General features: G+C 48.5%; 2 protein-coding genes across 5 annotated transcripts in view; one reads left to right on the forward strand and one right to left on the reverse strand.

The window, feature by feature from the left end:
• The window catches only part of RBBP5 (RB binding protein 5, histone lysine methyltransferase complex subunit), a 174567-nt gene that overhangs the window by 51556 nt on the left and 102196 nt on the right, over window positions 1-20815 (forward strand). The gene's annotated exons all lie outside the window — the stretch shown is intronic.
• The window catches only part of CNTN2 (contactin 2), a 51323-nt gene that overhangs the window by 12201 nt on the left and 18307 nt on the right, over window positions 1-20815 (reverse strand). Inside the window, exons 2-16 of the mRNA XM_073319998.1 lie at window positions 18656-18757; window positions 12930-13074; window positions 11645-11820; window positions 10728-10823; window positions 10154-10363; window positions 7638-7737; window positions 7143-7318; window positions 6000-6136; window positions 5251-5380; window positions 4115-4265; window positions 2326-2453; window positions 1704-1879; window positions 1331-1451; window positions 807-965; window positions 530-679 (exon numbers count right to left, since the gene is read on the reverse strand). Coding sequence (XP_073176099.1) covers window positions 530-679; window positions 807-965; window positions 1331-1451; window positions 1704-1879; window positions 2326-2453; window positions 4115-4265; window positions 5251-5380; window positions 6000-6136; window positions 7143-7318; window positions 7638-7737; window positions 10154-10363; window positions 10728-10823; window positions 11645-11820; window positions 12930-13074; window positions 18656-18710 — 2110 coding nt within the window. The 5' untranslated portion in view covers window positions 18711-18757. The remainder of the gene's footprint in view (window positions 1-529; window positions 680-806; window positions 966-1330; window positions 1452-1703; window positions 1880-2325; window positions 2454-4114; window positions 4266-5250; window positions 5381-5999; window positions 6137-7142; window positions 7319-7637; window positions 7738-10153; window positions 10364-10727; window positions 10824-11644; window positions 11821-12929; window positions 13075-18655; window positions 18758-20815) is intronic.

The following is a 20815-nucleotide window of genomic DNA, read 5'->3' on the forward strand; positions in this document are numbered from 1 at the left end:
ATATAGTATAAACATGTCACTGTATGATGTTTTAGTTTGTACTGACTTTGCTAGTGCTTTTCATGTAGCCTCTTGTAAAACTAGGCAACTATCTAGATGAGTCGCTGTACCCCCCGAAAACCTCTGAGTACCCCTAGGGGTACACATACCCCTGGTTGAGAATCAAATAGCTCTTTTCCATTTCTTACCACTAGGATCCTATAAAGTTCTCAGAGTGTCAAATACTCAGGGCTGAGACTGTTTTTATTTTGCATACTGCACAAGGCTGAGCTCATTGTCAGTGGTTAACATATAGTAAATAAAACTTGTGAAGCAGTCATCCAGCACTGTTGCGCCTTTGTCTTTGGCATGTAAATGGGTAAAGAAAAAGGCATATTTTGTGTCATCACCATCTCTAGGAATACTCAGTGAGATGAAGAACTTGTGGCAATGCCTAAGTGAGCATGCAAACCATCCTGTTCCATTGCAGAGGGGTAGGGATAGATGATCCCTGATGTCTCCTCCTAACCCTGAGCGTATATGCACCTACCAGCTTCTTTGGTGCGGATTTTGCTGGAGGGCCCACTAGGATCCCCAGCTCCAAGGATGTTGCTGGCTAGGACACGGAATTCATAGTCCATCCAGGGAATGAGGTTCACCACCTGGGCTGTCTCTGCATTGCCCTCAATATTTGCAGGATCTATAACCCAATAACATGAGAATACAACAAATAGAGCAAGTGGCAGTCATAAAGCAAAAAAATAATAATTCCATCTCAGAGCAATCTGTGTGGGCAAAGGCACGGCTGCTGCCGTGAAAACACTTACTGGTGCGCACTTGCTTCCATTTGTTGGAGAGTAGGGTGCGGGCCTGGATGGTGTATTTGGCAATCGGACTGTGGTTATCAAAGCCACGGCTCCAGCTCAGCTGGATGGCAGTGTCACTGATGTCCACCACCACCACGCCCCCAGGGGGCCCAGGAGGTCCTACACAGTGAGAGAAGGACAGTCACATTAACAGCCACATGGGGGAGTCAGCAGGGCTTGTTGCTCTTCAAGCAACGTCCCATGTGGTAGGTCATAATCAGGCCGCTGTACCCCGAAGCGTAAAAAGTGTAGCCTCAAAATTTTTCCTCCCTTAAAACATTTGGGATCTGGCGTGGAACCTCCGCTGGACTCTAATTCCCTTCTCGCAGTTTAAATGTATGTCGCAGATCATGAGGAATTTACAGAGCTCTTGGTGGGAGGTTTTCGGCTGTGAGAGCATGTTGGTCCCTGGTGGGGAATCGAGTTTGTTCGGGCTCGTTGTACGCTGCATGCAGGATGTGGGAAGGAATGGCCAAAAAAATTACCTCTTACAACCAGCATGGCCGACTCAGATGCGCTGTCCACGACTGTCTGGGCTGTGCACGTGTACCGCCCGGAGTGCCTCAGCTGAGTATTCAGGATGGCAAGGTCCCCAATAGCCTCTTTCTAAGCAGGAGAGAAAGACAGCAATGGGGGAAACGTCAGAGCAAGCTTGGGGACCATACAACATATGAGTTGGCAAAAGAGACGCAGGCATTAAAACCCAGGGCTCTCCCAGCAAGGTCAAGAGGATTGGCAAATTGGAAACATCCTAGAAGAGCCAAAGACACGGTGGCAAATGGGACTCAGGATGTTTTGTTTCTCCCTTTGCCCCAGGTTTCTGGAGAGGGCATCAGCACAGAATCCCTTGATACTCACCCTGCTAGCTCGCTTGTAGTGCCCTTCAGACTTTTCAAAGTCAATGGGGAAGTCCTCCAGGGACCAGGTGAAAGTTAGGTCCATAGTTGGGTCATGGGAGGCATGGCACTGCAGGGTAATGTTTTCGCCTAAGTTGATGTCAGCACTAGATGGTGCCAGGGTGATTTTGGTGGCATCTGCAGAGGAGGTGAGAGGGCTGTTAGTTGCAGATGTAACCTCCATGCACCAGTCGTTGTCCGGTTAACAACACACAGGCTGATTTGGGGTTTGACTTTGCAAAACCAAAATCTGATCAGCAAGGAATTGCAAAGCCAAAACCACCCCTGTTTTTGTCTCTCTCTAACTAGGAACCATCAGTAGTTTTCCAAGGGGCAGAAAAGGATTAAATTAGATGCAAAATAGAAATATTTTCTCAGGGCCAATTGCTCATGGTAACCTTTGTGGAAGGGTGGGTGGAATTGAAGGATTGTCCTGATGACTGAAATGAGTTAAGGGTGTGAGTCCCTCTGAGAACCGGATTATTTTCTGGGAATCGGAGAAGGAAATGTGTCCCCCTTCATGTTAGGACACTTTTAGCACCCTCCTTGCTGCTTCAGCTCAAGTACAAGCCAAATATCTCTACCTCGAACTGAGAGGATTCCTGTGCTGTTGGCTTTTCCCATGAAATTCTCAGCAAAGCAGGTATACTTCCCCTCATCAGATTTGCTGATATTCCGGAGGATCAAAGTGCCATCTGGGGTAATAGTCACCCTGGAGAAGGAAAAGAGCCTCAGCAATAAGTAAGATTAAAGTGGCATGGACAACAGTCCTATTCACTGTGCGCACCTACTTCGAAATGGAATTCCCAGATGCTGCTGACTTCTCTAGGGATGCAGGTCATAAAGACCAGGCTGCAAAATCTAGGTAAGACTTTTTAAAGAAGAAGAACAGCCGTGTTAGTCTGTATTCGCAAAAAGAAAAGGAGTACTTGTGGCACCTTAGAGACTAACCAATTTATTTGAGCATAAGCTTTCGTGAGCTACAGCTCACTTCATCTGATGAAGTGAGCTACATGAAGTGAGCTGTAGCTCACGAAAGCTTATGCTCAAATAAATTGGTTAGTCTCTAAGGTGCCACAAGTACTCCTTTTCTTTTAAAGAAGAAGCAAATGGAGTGCAGCAAATGTCACTAGCTTTTATAAAGAAGGGATCTTTGATGTTCAGTCCTATGTAATGTACCCTCCGTGGAAGCTCTGAAATGCAAGAATGTGAGCATTCCCTAAAACGGAGTACGGGTAATCGGTGCTCCATGCTGCTCTTCCATGTTGATTAGCTGGAGGGCTCAGGATTTTTGCTTCCATTTCACCTTGAACTCTCTTTGGTTTTTACCATTTTTTTGGATCATGGGGAAGCAAACCTACTCCATTTATCTCAGCCTCTGGAGATAGCCAACCCGCGTGGGACTTGGTGGAGCGTGATGGGGTGTGTTCCCCACACGAGCCCTACAAGAGCTGAGTTAGGCCAGGTGAGCCCAATCAGCTAATTAGGCTGCAAGCAGGGGAGCCTTAGGCTATGAGGAGGCCACTGATTGGGAACAAGCTCACTTCTGCAGGAACAGGGGGGCTGTATAAAGCCAGGTAGCGGGCTGCAAACTGGGGCTGCTGCTGGGAAACACTTCGGTGAAGTAGGCTGCCGTCCCTCCCTGAGCGGAGGGAGTTGGAGACTGGCAAGGAGAGGGTGGGAGCCAGTGATGTCGGAAGAAGACCAGAAAAACAGCAGCAAGGAGTGAGTTGTTATAGGGTCCTTGGGCTGGAACCGAGTGTAGAGGGTAGGCCTGGGTGCCCTACCAGCCACTGGGGAGTGGCAAAGGGCACTGGAGACACCAGCCAGACAACGGGTCTGGAAAGACTGTGAATTCCCTGGAAGGGGGAAGACTTTAGTGACCTGCCTGGAGGACCAAGCCATGAAGAGGAGACTGCAGTTCCTGGAGTGAAAGGGGCCGCATGGCGAGACAGGATGAGGAAAATACCACTGGAGGGAGAATGCAAGACTGACACAGCTCGGTCCCAGAACAGCCAGCGAGAGGCGCTGCGAGCAGTGAGTGCGCCCTGTGACCAGGAGGGGCACTTTTTCAGAGGGTTTTGTTCACCCTCCATTTCTTTCCTGCAGTTTGTTCCTCCCATCCCCCAAGGCCATCCATCTGGCTGAGGAAGGCCCAAATGCATGTAGCTCCTACATCTGCCAGAGGGCTTGCTGCCGAGCAATACAAAAGGCTTTCACATTCCCAGGGCCTAGCAAATTGACCCAGATCTAGCATGATAGTAAAGGGTGCTAACTAGAGGGCCACTAATTAACAGCTGGGTGGTCTTCTGCAAGGAAAACATATTTTTAGCTGTTGTTGTTCCTAGCTAGAAGCAGACTTGGTGCTAGTACCTGCTACTGTTGATCAGGAGCTCAGTTCCTTTGGTCCAGAGCACAATGGACTTTGGTGCTGCTCTGGGCTGGCACGGGATGATGACCTCCCCACCTCGGGCTGCTGGTATCAACCGCTTCACGGGGTTTAGCCGAAAATCTGGTGCTAAAGCTAAGAAGAAAAGAGGATTAAGGGATCTTCTCAAATACTGATCTATGAGCATGGTAAAGCTGCAGCGTAACTGGATTCTGGTGTGTTACCAAACTGCATGACAATAGCAGTATAACAATAGCATGATGGATGAGCGATTCCTTCACTGCTCAATGACTGCTGGATTGATTTGGCTGTTCCATCATCAACCATGAGAGGTGCTACCTGATTCCGATGTAGCACGCTTGGCAATGGGGATATGACCTTAATGCTCGCAAGGTCTTTGCCGAGACCCACAACCAGCCAATTTCAAAGAGGATGGGGATGTTCGCTTCAGTGTCCTGAGCAAAATTCCAATCGGTGTAAATACCTAATGTCCCCTAAAATTTCCCCTTTCAACTGGATCGGAAATTCTGCTTTACTTGCTGTTAAACAGCTGCTGCTTAGAGCATTTCACTGCTAAGCTGCTGGTTCAAATCCAGCTCAGACCAGTATCAACACCAAGACAGCATCTTGTGATCGCTGTTTGGTCTCTGTGAAATGAGGTTGGGATCTGCCCAGTTCCCCTTTGCTGCCAGCCACAACAGACTGACTGGGTCATGGGTGCTGAACTATTTTCTCAGCCCCCGTTCCGAGGTCAAGGGAAAACTGCGTAGTGGCTGGCGGGGGGGGGATTGTGATACTTCTATTGTCGTGCAGTTTGGTGACCACACCACACTGCTGTAGTTGGTGCAGTGTCTGTTCTCAGGCGAAGCAGAGGAGTTAACCCTCCAGAACAGTCTATCTTTTAGGAGAAGTACATGTACACAACCACGTAATAGTTGTGCCCTATCCCAGAGGTGCTGCATTTCTGTGGTGGGTAAGTGGTTCTTGTGTGCTTGTAAAGGACTGAGATGAAAAATGTAGCGTATGAATACGGTAAATGTGTTCGGACTGTGTCTACAACCCTGCAGTGTCTAGATAGTCCTTGGAAACCCGGGGGACCCTTGGGAAAATGATGAGTTACCTTGCACTGTTAATTCAGCACTTGCATATACTGTGCCGTGTTTGTTCTCAGCTACACACTGATACATGCCAGAGTCCTCCAGGGCTAGCTTGGAAAGTCTCAGCTCTCCGCTGCTCACTTCGATGCGGTTCTGTGCAAACAGGAACACCAGCGGATTAGATGGGAACAAAAAAACAAGACTCAAGAACCAGGTGTTCAAAGCCGAGTTTCATTTCCGCTCCTATGCTGGCTTGTTCCAAAGTTTATGTAGTTTTTCTGTCTATCAAATGCCTTTTTAGCCAAGCATTCACAGGGCTCTCATCACTGTGGTAGCCGACTGCCAGTGCAGTGAAGGTATGTAGGTATGTACTGACTGATCAGTGACTGGTCTGAGGTAAGCACCACTCTCTGAGGAGGCTTTCCTGCCCCAAGGCCTGGATGTAAGGTCCCAGGGCTGCTGGTAACAGTGGAGAGTGACTGGAGAATGGCATGATGGGAATAAACATGTGAAATGAGCTTGGCAGTCTCACCAACTTCCCTTCGGGGCGGGAGGGGAGCGGGTAAAACTATCACCCACATCAGTGCAGTTGGCAGTCTGCTGGGCAGGGTCATGGAGCCAAAAGAGGAGGGGATGTTACAGGTGAGGACTGAGGTGAACTGGCAGAACTACGTGGGGCTCTAGGACTGGAACAGTAGGGTCTATTGCAGGTCAGGGACACGTGTACTGGGAGAGGTGCACCCTTCACTGTTCCAAGCAAGGGCTGTGGTACCTGAGAGGTTAATGGCTGCCCGTTCCGGAGCCATCTGATCATAGGCCTTGGCTTGCCAGCTGCTGCACAGCTCCAGCGTAAGTCAGATCCAATGTCTGCTTCCGTGTCTGTGATCACCTTCAGCCACTCTGGCTGAGCTGCAAAGGGGCAAGAGCGATGTAGGAGCCCAGAAGGTCAGGTGGGAGGCTGCTCATGCCAGGCACACGGTGGCACAGCCATGGGAATGGAGTGATATATCACTGCACGTTACCCCATAGCAATAGCCTTTGCCTCCTGTGTGCAGAGGCCAGGCCGATTCTTCTCTCTGGCTGCACCTACAGTATGAGTGAGGGCTGTGATTCCCTTACACATGGCCATGCACTCGTGCTAGCTCTCATCGGGCTAATGCCAGGATCAATAGCAGCAGAGCCACGGTTGCACGGGTAGCAGGAGCAGAGGCTGTGCAGAGTACAAACCCGCCCGAAACTGGTGGGTATGTACTTGGCATGGCTCAGCCATGCCTTGACTGCCACTAACCGTGTTACCACAGCTACACTCCCGTCTCGAGCTAGTATGAGCGTGCGTGCACGAGCAGAGGAATCACACCCCTAACTCCTAGCGTAGCTGTAGCCTGTGGGTCCCCCAGCCCACAACCCTCATCCAAACTATTCCTACCGCATTATGGGAAAGTCCAGATAAGAGTAAGAACACGGTGACTCCTCTCTCTAGAAATGAAAAGGAGCCCTAAATCCAATCAGCGCTGAGAGGTGGGGAAGGCTGGATCTGGGTTGGAGACTTGATTATAGCTCTGTCAGACTTGTATAGTGGATTCAGTCTGTGACCCTGGATACAAATACCCCTGTTCTTTGGGGAGGTTTGGACTGAGAGCTGAATCTGATACACCCAGCTGGGGTTCTAGCTCTGTTATCTCATCTCTCTGTTAGTTGCTCAAGAGATAACTCTTTGGTAGGTTTTCATTCATCCCTACTAGAACTCAGCTGTGTTGAAAGAAAGGGGAAACCAGAAAGCTGGGCATGTGTTTAGTAGGGTTCTGTTGTGGGTTTGATTAGGGCTGGTTCAGATGCAACCAGTTCCCTCCCCAGGGCTCAGCTCACTGCCTGGGGCTCCTTGTGCTTTGGGAAGGGACCTGTTTAAGGGCCTTACCCTGAATAATAATGCGGCCCTGGTAGGTGTCTCTTCCCTTAGCATTTTCAGCCTCACACTCGTAAGTGCCTTCATCTTCAAAGTCCACGTTTTGGATCTGCAGGAGGGGCTCATTGGAGATCCACTTGGAGGACTGTGAGCTGTCCACCTTTCGCCACTTTATCCGAGGGACGGGGCTATGTAAAAGCAAACGCAGTGAAGCAAAACTGCAGGGTCTAATGCGCAGTGCAACATATAATCCAATCCAGTGCAGCAAAATATAGTGCAGCGTAATTGCCTTCCACAGCTACCCCCCGCACCCTCAGCGTGGCGGACAGGACAGAATCTCCACCTTTTGAAATGGTGGCTTGGCCCCTCGCCCTACTCTGCACTGGGAATTAAAGCAGCGAGGCTGTTCTTTCTACCCATCATTATGAGGGCCCGAGGGTCTGTGACTTTCTTCCAATGCTGCTGCCACCATCAAAGGGTGGAACAAAAAGGACCAAGAATACTCACTTTCCAAAGGCAAAACATTCCAGAGTCACCTGCTGCCCAGCCAGGGCATAGGTGTCGGCAGGAAACTTGGCTTTAATGCTGGGTGCATACTGTCTGGCATCTGCTGAAAGAAAAACATTGGTAAGGAGGTTGCTGGGCTTTTAGAACTGTACACACAAAGCATTAAAAGGCAAAGGTCCCTGCAAGGATTCACCTCCTAAAAGCACATATTTAAGTCTCAAAGACAGCAGCTGCTGCACTGCCTTCCAGCTATCATCCAGAGCCTGCTCGAGCATTGTCTAGTAGTTAAAGCAGAGCCCTGCGTTCTATTCTTGGCTTCGCCACAGATTCACTTCATGATGCTGGGCGAGTCACTTAACTTCTCTGTGGCTCAGTTTCCCATCTATGAAACAGGGATAATTGTATTTATTTAGATTTAAAATGATAAAAAGATGCCTATCCCATGCAGTAGGTGCCCCCGATATGTTCATTAATCGCACAATACAGTGAAATCCCAGAAGCATTAAAATAATCATTCCAACAGGAACTCAGTCAGCCGGACAACTCCAGAGACCCCATTTCATCCGCTCCTCATTATGGGATACATACCCTCAGCCCTCTGCAAAACCCCCTTTCAAATAGATGTCCTTTGCAGCCTGCCCATAAGGTCATCAACTTCAGGGGGTGGGAGGATGGATTTTGTCAAGTTCCAGAGTCCCAAAGCCTTCACAGAGAACACCCTGCCAGTTGCCCCCTCTCTTTTATACCAAGGGGGAACCAGCTCAGGCACGCTGCTGACTGAGCTGTGGTAATGCGTCATGGGTGGAGAGGTGGTCCCTCATGTAGGCTGGTCCCAGCCATTTAAGGTGTTATAAATCATATAACCAACATTTTAAACTCCTCTCAGGGACCAATGGGCAGCCAGTGCAGATCGTGGAGAACTGGTGTCATATGCCGTCAGCAAGTCACCCCGCTAAGTCAGTGAGCTGCTGCTGCGTTCTGCACCATCTTCCATCTCTTATTGCTTCTGAAGTGTAGCCCCATCCCTACGGATGCATCCTCCTAATGGAAACAGGATGAGCTCTTCTCCCCCTATGTGAGACTCCTAAATTCTTAATGATGAAACACTGCAGCTGGCAATCTCAGTGGCTCACACTTTTGACCATGGGGCTCGTGCAGTTTACTTTGTATCTTTAGGTAGTTTGATAATTTTGCTTTTTACGAAAAGCAGGAGCCTTAAATCTGTTCTGAAAAGAAACGACATCCTGGAACTTTCCTACCATCGCCAAAATCCTTGCAGATAGAAAGCGTTTTCCAAGGAAAATGTTCCAATTCCAGATTCTCTCTCCTTCCACTTTCTCTTCCCCAACATCTCCAGCTGCTTAAGCAAACTAAAGGCCTGATCCAAAGCACATTGACTTCAATAGGCTTTGGATCAAGCCATAAAATTTTCCCCATTGAATCTTGAGTCAAAGACCTTGTTTCTGTGACAACCACAAGTGCCACTGTCTGTGGGAATGACAATTGTAGTCACTGTGAAACCACCTACAGGATTCTGCAGCGTATCCTATGTTGGCTCCCCATTCATTTCTGAGTCCAGCTTAAAACTGTTGTCCGTGATTTTTAAGACTCCTCCCCCCCCCCCCCCCGGACTTGTTCCAATCAGCCACAGGTCACCTGTTGCTCTTTATTTCCTATCCGGCTCTTTCACCTTGTTTAGCCTTGGCTCCTGCTCTGTAACTGTAGATAGCCTCACCAGGGCTGGGCAGAGAGCCTCCTCCTCTGCAGCTCTTGCCACCTGGCACAGCCTCCCTGTATCTCCTCCTCCTCAAATCTCCATCTGTTCTCAAACCTCTTCTCTCTCATTTATGCCTTTTAATTTGTCTGTCCTCCTGCTACATTGTGGAAGGTTTGTCATGTCAGTGTGCTTGGTATAAAACCCACTGGTGCGGTGCAGCTAATTCCCCCATGTGCAGCTAGCCAGTTCTGCAGGCATGTGTGGAGTCAGGGTTTCGCCTCCGCATCCCCTCTTTTGGGGCAGTGAGTGGTACCAGAGAGGTAGGGAGGGAGTAGCCCTTGCAGTCCTTTGAGCAGCTGCAATTGTGCATGACCCATGAGAAGGCCCCTTGCAGACCAACCCCCATTGCTGCCTGGGAGAGTCTTGGTGGTGTTGGAGGTGGAGGCAGCCAGGGTCAGTAGGTGTTGTGGGCTGCAGAGAAGAGTCTCCCGCTCCTACAACTGCAATAAATGAGACGTTGGGACTGCAAGGTAGCGCCACTGTGGTGATGCTTTTGTGTGCCAGCAACCAACTTGAGACCCTCTAAATGCATTTCTGATAGGCCACTGAATGGCAGATTGCAATAACCATCAGTAACTACTGACTGGGCCAGGATTTCAACCAGGGACCCAGAGAGGAAAGGCTTGAGCCATCCAGTCTCCCTCTTTCCTACTTTATCTTGGAGAGCTGTTCCCTCTCTCTATAAGAATCAGCTTCTAGAAAGCACCATGTTCCCACTCAGTAGCCCTAGAGCACTGACCCTCCGCAATAAGGGTGAGTCCGGCAAACTTGCTGAAGACACTCTTCGTGATGAAGTCGATGTGGCTTGTGGCAAAGCAGGAGTAGTTGCCCAGGTCCGATCCCTCTGTCTTGGCAATGTAAAGGTTTCCTGTCATCTGGGAGACAAAGCGCCTTCCATCTGCTGGGATGAAGTTGGGAAACTCATTCAGGAGCCATCGATAGGACAAGCCTGCATGGGAAAGAGTTGAAGGTGACGTGTGAGAAATGTTGGTTCACCTAGACCACTTCCAGAGCAGGCTGAGCCAAGAAGGTTACTTCCCATGCTGACACAAGTCTGACCCTAAGTTTCTCTATGGGTGGTGTTTATCTTCTCCAGGTCTCTAGCCCCATCACATGACTCCTTTGATTCATGGGACTTGACATCAGAAGTAACTCTTGAAAATTGGCTCTTCTAGAATTCCCAGACAAAGGCTCAGCAAGAAAGGGCCAAACCTATGGTCTGGTCCTGTCTCACTGCATGAGGCCACTTCAAACATCACCTGCAATCCCTCAAACCAGTTACTTTTGATATCCCCTTTGCTCTAGTGCATTACCTGGGTAATGTGGAGGGGGACTGCAGGTGAACATCGACCCCCATCCCTCTGTAATCTTCACGGGGTCTCGCTCTTCTGTGGAGAATTCCTGCAAAACTAAACATGCACAGTGAAACCAGCAGGTGAACAGCCATCGCAGCTGCAGAGGGAATAAGTTTCATTTGAATCAGGTTTTGTCATGCCCCAGCGTGAGAGGCATGTTGTGTGGTTCTGGAGTGAGCATGGCTCATGTCATTTCCAAGAGAATTAAAGGGGGGAGAACTGCACTGCGGCAGGGCAGTGAGGCGTGTTGCTCACACAGTGACTACCTCCTGCAGGGAGCCAGGATCATTAGCTGTCTTTGCAAGAATGCAGCCAGCACTGCCCCACAGACTGGCCAGCAGGAGGCGCTGGAGAACGATGCAACTCCTTCCCAGCCCCCTCCAGGCCCATGCATTCATCTCTTCAGCAATACACCTGGATTTCCATTGGCTTTGCAGATGGAGCTCCAAAGACCATTCCCAGCACCCCTTTCCTGGTAGTGCATTGAATTAACTGCACCACCAAGCATGGCCAGTTCCTTTCCCATTAGTGGAAGGGTCTATAAGATTTAATCGAGGGGATGATGTTGGGTACAGTGTGATTTCCAGCACTGAAAAGGCAAAGGTTGATATTCATGCATATTTTACTACTCCCAACAGAGGCATAAATGGCCCTTGTGTTGGCTGCCCTCATGGCACTGAATGAATGTATCTTGAAAAGCAAAAGGTGGTAGAAAGACAGTGGCATGGAAGCCTTTTGCATCCAACTCACTAACAACGGGGGGCTATGGAAACATCTCCCTTATCTTCCTGTGTCAACAGTGGGAGGTTTGATTTACCCCCTTTGCTAGTGCGGCTGCATTCCGTTTGCACTGTGGAGATGAACAGGTGACTTACAGCCAAAGCGGACGTAGGCTTCTCGGCTCACGACCGTGCCCATGGGGTTAGATGCCAGGCACTGATAAGACCCAGCATCCTTCGCTTTTACTGGGTTGCTTATCTCCAAGTTGCCCCCAACTAGCCTGTAACGGGTATCCGGCTCCATCTTCATTTCTGTGCCATTCATCTTCCACCTGCCCAGAACACGGTTGGGGGATCAGAGAGGAGGAAACAACGATCACAGCTACATGTTCACATCAGGCTGATACCAATGCATACTGACCAGCCCCTGGTATGAGGGGGACACCATCGTGCATTGGAAGGTCAGTTGTATCTAGTGCTAGATGAAGTCAATATTTACTATGCTAGGGTGGTGCCAGTAGGCACACAGTGGATTATCTCTCAGCCGCCTCTACTGCTATGGGTAGGAAAGAAGCATAGAAGCCCCAGAGTTTCAGAAAGGCCCATAGCGTCTGCCCCTTGTCCCTCTGATCCCAAGTGAATTTCAGCTGTACGTTTTGGTGGGATGGAGTATTTCTGTGTCATGACTGGGATAGAGTTGAACTGAGACTAAAAGGCCCACGGTGATTTAGGACGGACGTGCTGGGACAACATGCAGTAGGGCAGGAGAGGCAGCACCTGTCCGTATTCATGATTTTCTTTTAAATAAATGGTGGTGTGTGAATGTAATGCTTGTGGAAAGTGCTGGGTGGGCAGCTCTGGGGAATTTTTAATTGACGGCCCTAGGGCAAGCTGCCCTGCTACCAGGCTCCAATCCTGACCTAGAAGGGCAATAGGACCCAGGCAGTGGCTCAGTCACCCTTCGCGGCTGAGAGAGCTTGACTCTATATCCCTCTCTGCTGAGAATGCCAGTGTGGGGACTTCTGTGATATGAACAATCATCCATTAGAAAATGCCCCCAGTCATTCTACATAGGTTCTACAAACTGTCGTCAGGTGCTAACAACTTGGAGTCATTACCAACCTGGGCTGGATTCAAACCAGTGACCTAGCAGGGCAAGACTTTGTGTACTAAAGCCATTCAAACCAGTGACCTAGCAGGGCAAGACTTTGTGTACTAAAGCCAATCCTGCAGGACTCTTCATAAGTACACCCCGCAGCACAATAAGGCAGCTAGTACTGGTCTAGACATGGGAGGCTCCTCCTCTGCTGTAGTTCAAACCCACTGCAGTTGTGTAGGTGTTTCTATGATCTGTCTCCCTAAGGCATTTATAAATGCCCATCGCTGCAGCAGCTTGGCATTTAGGGATACAGGACAGACAAATGGGAGCAGGTAACCTCACCTGTAAGTTGCAGGAGGGCTGGCTCTTGCTCGACAAGCCAAAGTTATCTTCTCTTCTGTTGAGCCTTCAGGAAAGAGGGTGTTGACTGGTTGATCTTCAAAGATTGGCCCATAGTTCCTTATGGTACCGTGTGCTGGGCACCGCCCTGCAAGGGAGCAGCATGAGAGAAATCCTGCTGAGCTCAGCTTCTCCAGGAGGGGTTGTGGAGCAAGCTTTTGTCAAACCATTTTTAAAAGGGAGACAAGTCCAGCTAGAGAGGAGGCCTGTACCAAAACCCCACAACCAAACTCCTCTGGACTTTGGAGAGTTCAACTCCGGGTTAGAACTTTGCATCTCAGGCTCCTCTCTAGTCCAGATGTTGAGCTTTTCTTACAACGTTAATTTCTGGATTCACAGTCTCTCCCCAATAGCAGGGGAACCATGCAAAATAAAAGCCATCGTAACCTGAAAACCCCAGCCACTAGACAGCACAGCCCAAACAAATCTATCCCCGGTGTTGGGATGGTTGTATTTTGACATGTGTGTGCATCTCGCACAGTCTCTTCTCTCTCTCTCTTTGCCAGCGCGATTTGGGAGTGGGCAACATGACTTAGGAAACAACAAATGGTTAACATGTTAGATTAGCATGCAAAGAGCAGTAATGACAGGTGAATGCAGCATGGAGCAGTGGACTGGCCACAGGACTAGGAGCTGGGAACCTCTGAGTTTTATTCTTGGCCCCGACACTGACAATGTCAGCTTTGTGATGCAACTTACGTCTTTATATTGTTGTACGAACATTACCTCATTAATTCCTCCAATTCACCCCCTGCCTGAGAAGTAGGTAGGCAGGAGTTAGATCAGGGGACCAGGGTTCTGTTCTCAGCTCTGCTTTTGACTCATTTTCGGGCACTGGGTAAATCATCTGTGTCACCACCTCTTTCTAGAACTTGAAACCTGCCGTTCCCATCTGCCATGCAAAGTGACCCTGCAGTCACTAAACAGGCAGTAATTGTTAGGTCTGTTTTGCTTACCAGCAGGGGGGGGTGTTAAGTTTGCTTGGCTGTGTTCAGATCCAATGGGCTGGATTCTGGTCTCACTTACAGCAGCATAAATCAGGAGTGGATTTTACCAGTGAAGTTACCCTGGCGTAAAAAACTAGGTGAGATCAAAACTGAGCCATTTGCTCAGTGGAAATAAATTGTGGGTATTTTTTGACTTCTGATCTGGATCAAACACTGGACATTTTTGAGTAAGAAACAGTAAATCTCAGAGGGATGCTCCTTGAGCAAAGGTAGGGGCCAGATTTTTAAAGGTAAAGATTTTTATAGATGCAGACAGAGGCCTATTGAAATCAATGTGAGTTAGGCACGAAGGCACTTCTGAAAACCCTACTATGCACTTCTGTATCTTTAGGCACCCAAACACCTTTAAAAATCTGTCCCAGGGTGCTTCATGAGATTTGCAGGTTTAGTGATAGGTTACTGGTGTAGAAGTGGTGTTTGCCTTCCTGTGGAATGGTTCTTGGGGCAGCACCTGATGCTTCCTGCTTTGTTCCCTTTTCCAGCTACCCTTTACATAAAGGAATGCCACCTGACTTGATTGCTGCTGGTTTGCCCCTCTTAAATTCCATCACCTCTTTGTTTCATGATGGGGAGGGGGCCCTCTCTATTAGATTTATTGTAGATTTCATGGACACTTCAGTATTCAGAGACTGAGTGTGACTACTAGATAGGGAGTTGCACTGGGAATCAGTTGACCTGTTTTCTGTGCCCAGCTCTGGGCAAGTCAGGTCACTATTCTGTGCCTCAGTTTCCCCTTCTGCAAAATGGAGGTGATGTCTCTTACCCTCCTTGGATAAAAAGCGCAAAGTATGATGTCGTAAGTGAGACGGAGGAATTCAACCTTGTTATCAAGACAAATGGAAACACTGACAGAACCACCCACCGGGGCATGCGTAATAAAACCAGTAATATAAATACATATTTCAGATTGATTTTTATTCTTAACAGCACAAGCAACTAGTGAGATAACCATCAATTTTGTGTCCTTCCCCCGCGCAATTGTCACCCACCCACCAGCTGAAGTGGACAGCGAGCTCCTCAGTGTGAGGCCTGTCTGCCCCATAACTGATAAGCCAGGGAGAGCTCAGCCACCCTTGCCATCTGAATGGGATCGGCGGAAGCTCTTGAGGGCTTTGTGTTTGATTTAATATCTACCCTATGCTATCTCGCCAGCCGTCACTCTGTCTCCTTCCCTGCGGGATGCCGTGGGACCCCTGTTTCAATGAAGCGCCTCTGATAAGTTTGATGTTTTATGCAAGAGTGAATTCCAGCTGGGAAAGGCCCAGCAGGATTCGTCTGGGCTTGGACGCCCTTTACCTTTGGTTCATAGGGTTCTTGTTTGATGTCTAAGCTGCCATGGCATACAGGGACGGGGGCAATAGGGGAGAGGGACTCGCTAATTGGCTAAGTCCTCTCTGAACAGCTGGCTGCTTACTGCTGTGTCTGTGGACTGGTGCCTGAGCATTAACCAATTACCTGAGTCCCCACACTGAGCCTCAGTACAGTGCTTGGACGTGCTGCTGCAAGTGAGCTGGACTCAAACCGGGCCCTTTATGATGTATGGGTATCAGTGGCCAAACACACAAGGACAGGTTGTGACACACACACACACACACACACCCCATGTTACTCACATTGGTAGGAGCCACACTGGCATCACAAACTGGCCTACAGATGGTGAAATCAGGGCAGTGGTATTGTGGGGCTTCATAGCCCCTTCCCCAAATCTATGTAGATGCCCCCCACTTTGCTGCTGGAATAGTCCCTTCCCAAAAGTGAAAGTCTCTCCTCCTGACCATGCCAGTAGCAGACACACTGAGCTGCTCTCAGCAAGAAATCGCTCTGTGCTGATCTTACCACTGCTGGGCAGTGGATAAAATAATCCGGGTTTAATGCAGAATTAATAAGACTGTTGTGTGTTAATCCATTCCAATAGTAAAAAGCAAACGTACTGAGGCTTAACAACTAAGCAACCACATTTCCATTTAAGTCATTAGAACTTAATAAGTAATGAATGGCAAATTATTTCTATTTATTTATCACCCGAAAGCCATGGTATTAATACTCAAATGCATTGCTCCGTGTGTCCACGCTACACAAGCCGAGCCTGGCTAATCTTTTCTTCTAATTCTGCCAAAACACTCTTGCTGTCCTCTACTGCCCTTCTCTGCAGTGGTTATGAACTGCAGAGGTCAAGCATTGATTTTCTATATGTGAACAGTGCAAGAAGTTCAGGCAAATTTGTGTCCATGATTCCCAGGTGTCTGGGTGAAATGGCCAGATCTCAATTGTTCACCAACACAAGCCTATCAAGGTTAAAAAATAAGACATTGACATTCCAGATGGATTAGGGCGAAGGCCTGGGAGCCCAGGAGAAAATTCTAAGCCTGCCTGAGCCACGTTGACTCCGTTGTAGGACCCTGGGCACATCACTCCACCTTAGACCTGTCATTTGTAAATCTTCGTCCTTTGGGACAATGTCTTCTTGTTGCAACAGCAGGAGGTTGCATTGCTGGGTCATGATGTCCAGCTGCAAATTTTCAAGCCCTGAGGACATTTTGAAACACAGTCATGTCCTGCAAGCTTAGTTTGCAGGAAGCAGGATGATCCAGTCAAAACTGGGAATGTCCCATGAAAAATGGAACAGCTGCTACCTTACTTGACCTCTCAGCTTGCTGCCCTAGGCCATCCAGCTGGTGAAATGGGGCAAGAAAAGCTGTGTCTCAAATGCTGCATCTGAGCAGAGTGGAACTCACTTGAGGAAATAAATCAGACATCAGAATAAATAGAAAAAGATGGAAACTGGAGCACCCAGAGAGATTCCAGACACTGGTTTAGGAATTGTAATATTTCACTCTCTGAGCCACAGCACACCACAGGCATAGCGACCTCTATCAATATTTAAAAAGCTACATCGTGTATTATGAAAATAGACAAAACTATAGTCTCAACTCCTTTGCCACTGCAGTGAGCAGGGGAGGGGACTGCACCAGCCCCACCCCGTGTTGCCGAGCCAGCTGATTTCTGCCAGTTTGATTTTTCTTGTTGGTGCTCAGAATATGCTGAATGCCAAATCTGGAAAGATCAGCTGTCTGGGAGGTTGGATTCTTTGGTCCTGCGCACTGCACGGGAGGAACAGGAGGAGAGCGTCAATGCTGCAGTCGTGCTATCCAGTTCAAAGTTGCGTCAGCATCAATTCCATTATAAAGCACAGAGAGTTTGTATTTGTTGCTTTATGGCATTGCCCCCAGCCTGAAGGCTGGCACGTGAGGGGAAATGAATGGGTTTTATAGCAAACGTGAACAGGCAGACAAAAAAACAAACCAAAACCCAAAGCAGTTATTTTTAAAGAGAAGCTTTCTCGTGGGGACAAATAGACACAGCTGTGGTTAGTAGCAGACTTCAAGCGTTTTCTAGGGCTTCTTCTCAGTGAAGAGCCTCAGAGATATTTTTAGACTCTCCTTAATCATATTTTGCACTCTGGTAACACTGTTCATCACAGAATTTTCTCTGCACGTTACAAGCTTTTAATCTTCTCAGCACTCCTGGGAGGTCGTCACCATCATTTGACCAATATACAGAGCGGGGAAGAGACTTGCCCCTGGTCCCAAGGGAGTCGGCGGCAGAGCTGGGAATGGACCCCCAGAGTCCTGAATCTCCTGCTTGGCCCACTTGAGATGTTTCACTGCGAGGTGCTAATCCCCTCACAAGCTTGGTTATTGAAATTGGTTGCATCATAAGTTAAAGGTCACTAGAAAATAGCCTCATAGAGTTTTTCAGTGACTCATTCTTTACGGACTCAGCCTGAGTGGAGAGCAAGTCTCATAAACGCAGCTGGTTAACAGTAAGGCGCAGCCCTGTTTTGCTGTATCCACCATAGTTGGGTCATACCTATTTCCAGACAGGTTGATTGCCTCCTGATCTAGGCCAGGCCATGTCCCTCCCCTCCCTAGGGACCCAGAGAACATTAAAAGGTAATTAGATATTTATAAAGGACAGCAGAGCAGCCTCTCCCTGGGAGGATGAATTAGCTCAAAGACATTATCTAATTTTCAGCTGTCTGAAGGAAAGGACTCCCTGCTGAGAGGATGTCCCTTTAAAACACAGCCTGAAATGACTTGAGATCCAGTTGTGGTCCATTATTAACAGCAAATGGGGGTCTACACGACAGAGGGATGGTGGAAAATGCGTCCCTGGAAAAGCAGCGAGAGGAGGTGCTGTGTCAACAGTGTGATCTGCTGATGGGGTGAAATTCACCCCTGTGCAGGGGGCCAAAACACATCCTAGGCACCACTTGCTGAAGTGGGACATAAGTGGTGCAGAGGGGTGAATTTAATTGATAGTGAACTCAGAGGGCAGCCTATTTGCAATGTGCCACACATTCCTTCCCTCCCTCGCTCTGACTGGTGCAGTCGGACCGTAGACACTAAAGTCGTGCTCCTGAGCTGTATGAACGCCACATGAGAAACATGTACAAGCCATGTTAAAGCCATATGTAGAACACACAGGATTCATGCTAGGTGAGCCATGTAATAGGTGAATCATGTGCCCCAAATAATTCCACCTTCGGCATTTTGGATGAAGATCCAAACAACCTAGCTGGTTCCCCAGCTGCTGCATATCTGGTAGTTAGTCAGTGCCACCGCCCGGCGTGCATTCCCAGGCTGAGATGCTCCCTCTTACCCGTAAAGGTGATGATGGTTAATGAGATGAAAACCAGCTCTGTGGGAGCTCCCATCGTGTCGTGGTGGGGGTTATCTTTATCGAGGAATAGGGACAGGGACCCTGCAAGAGAAAGAAAAGAGGATTTATTCGCAGCAGCTGGGCAGTCCAGTTCCAGCTGTTCCAGAGCCTAACATCCAGCTGGGAAATCCCCACTGGCTGTCTCTCTGACGTGGAACGCTCCCTCTAAGGGGCATCCCACTGCGTGATGAAGTACACCCAAAGAACCATTTCCCACTCTTTCATGACCCTGGAGTTGGCAGGGGTTGGAAAATCATTCCCCTCCAGACACACATGTTCTACAAAAACAAAACATTTTTTTAAATTATCCAGGTTTTCCTCAAAAGACTGAAAAGCAAAAATGTTCAGGTTTGGGGGTTTTGGACAAAAAAAAATATTTATTTGGTGAAAATTTGTTTTGTGAGAATCCACGTTTTCACTGAATAAATAGTTTTGACAAAAAAACTTGTGACCACCTCTACCTCCAGGCACTGCTGCTACCCTGAACATTTTCCATTCAGATCCCCTCTCGATTTTGTGTTTCTCTTCTTAATCTCATGGTCAGACTGTCTCTTGCCCCTGCCTCCTGGTCCACAGCTCATGATGAGCCAAAGGAGACCAAATTAAACAAAGAAAAGCCTCAGCATTCTCTTTCCTCAATTACATTCTCATCCCACTGTCCCATGGGGTCTTATAACTTACAGAGCCCCATGTGCCTGGGTGAGTGTGTGTGAATCAGCCCAAGCGTTGCCTCCAGTGTCCCTTTGGGCGGGGTGGGATGGCCCTGCTCAGTTAACATAGCGACAGGTGTACTGAGATGGAGAGGATCAGCTGTCGTGCTCAGAGGTGATATTTTGGGGAGTCCTCTTGGAGGTTTCGCTGCAACCTACTTGGTCTTTTTGTATTTCTCTTCACTGACGCCTCTGCGGAGTTAAAACAAGAGGCAAGGGTGCACTGGGACATTTGCTGATGCAGTGATGTTGGTTAGTGGGTGCAGCAGTCTTGCTAGTCCCCTAAGACGGTTCCCTCTTTTCCAGCTTCTCCGTGGGATCAAAAAAGCCTGCAGCAGCTTATGAACCTCCTGCTGCAACATTCCCCTGACTCCTGCTGCCACGCCCACTGCACACACCTGGCAATCGCAGTCGTGCTGCTGGTGCATCATTTTGAACTCGATTTGCCGTCTGACTAGCTTTAACTAGCCCAGCCATTTCCCTTTAACAAGAATATTGAAACGGAGCTAAGTTTTTTCTCTTAACAAAAGTGACTTTTAAAAAATGACAGTCAGGGGCTTGCTTCTTAGCCATGTATTGGGTGCCCCTCTTAAAGTGAACCCCAAATAAACCAGTACTGAGACCACTTGACAATGGCTAGACAGGTGGAATACTGCGATTGCTGCTTAGCCACTGTTCGTCGCTCTATCACTTTTCCCATGTGCTCCCCACACCACCTGTCTGCTGTACCCACTGATGAGCTCTCGTCTTAAACTTAGACTGCAAGTTCATTTGGGCAAGCATCTATGTTATATGCTTGTCCAGTGCCCAGGACAGTGGGGGCTTAGAGACATTTCCGCTGCACGAATAAATCGTAAATAATTGAAATACACGTGCCTGAATACAGAGCTGGTTCCATGTGTATTTCTGCTCACTGACACCAGATCCAGCATGCTTGATTTGCAAGGTGGAAAGATGATCTATCTCATGCCACACATGTGAGATTTGAAAAGCCTCTTGGACTCTTTCTGCCTCTTACATGCTCACCAGGAACAAAAGTCTACACTGTTGGGGCTTAGGAGAGAGAAAACTGGATCCAGATCTAAACCTTCCCAGGGTTCTGGGGAACGTGGATACAGGTGTTTGGATCAGACCTTTGATTTTAATGATGTGTGAAGCAGATGAGAACCGTGCTGTCCCATAGCTGTTGTGACTTTTCAGGGCTCATGTTGTTGTTATATTTGTATTAAGGTGACGCCCAGTCCCCAACCAAGACCGGAGCACCATGGTATGCTAGGAGCTGTACATACCCATAGTAAGAGCCCATCTCTGCCCGAAAGAGCTTAGAGTCGAAATAGACAAGACAGACAAAGCGTGGGAAGAAAGTGTGTCATTATCCCCATTTTACAGG

Source organism: Lepidochelys kempii, chromosome 21 (assembly GCF_965140265.1).
Source record: "Lepidochelys kempii isolate rLepKem1 chromosome 21, rLepKem1.hap2, whole genome shotgun sequence".
NCBI classification, from domain to species: domain Eukaryota; kingdom Metazoa; phylum Chordata; order Testudines; family Cheloniidae; genus Lepidochelys; species Lepidochelys kempii.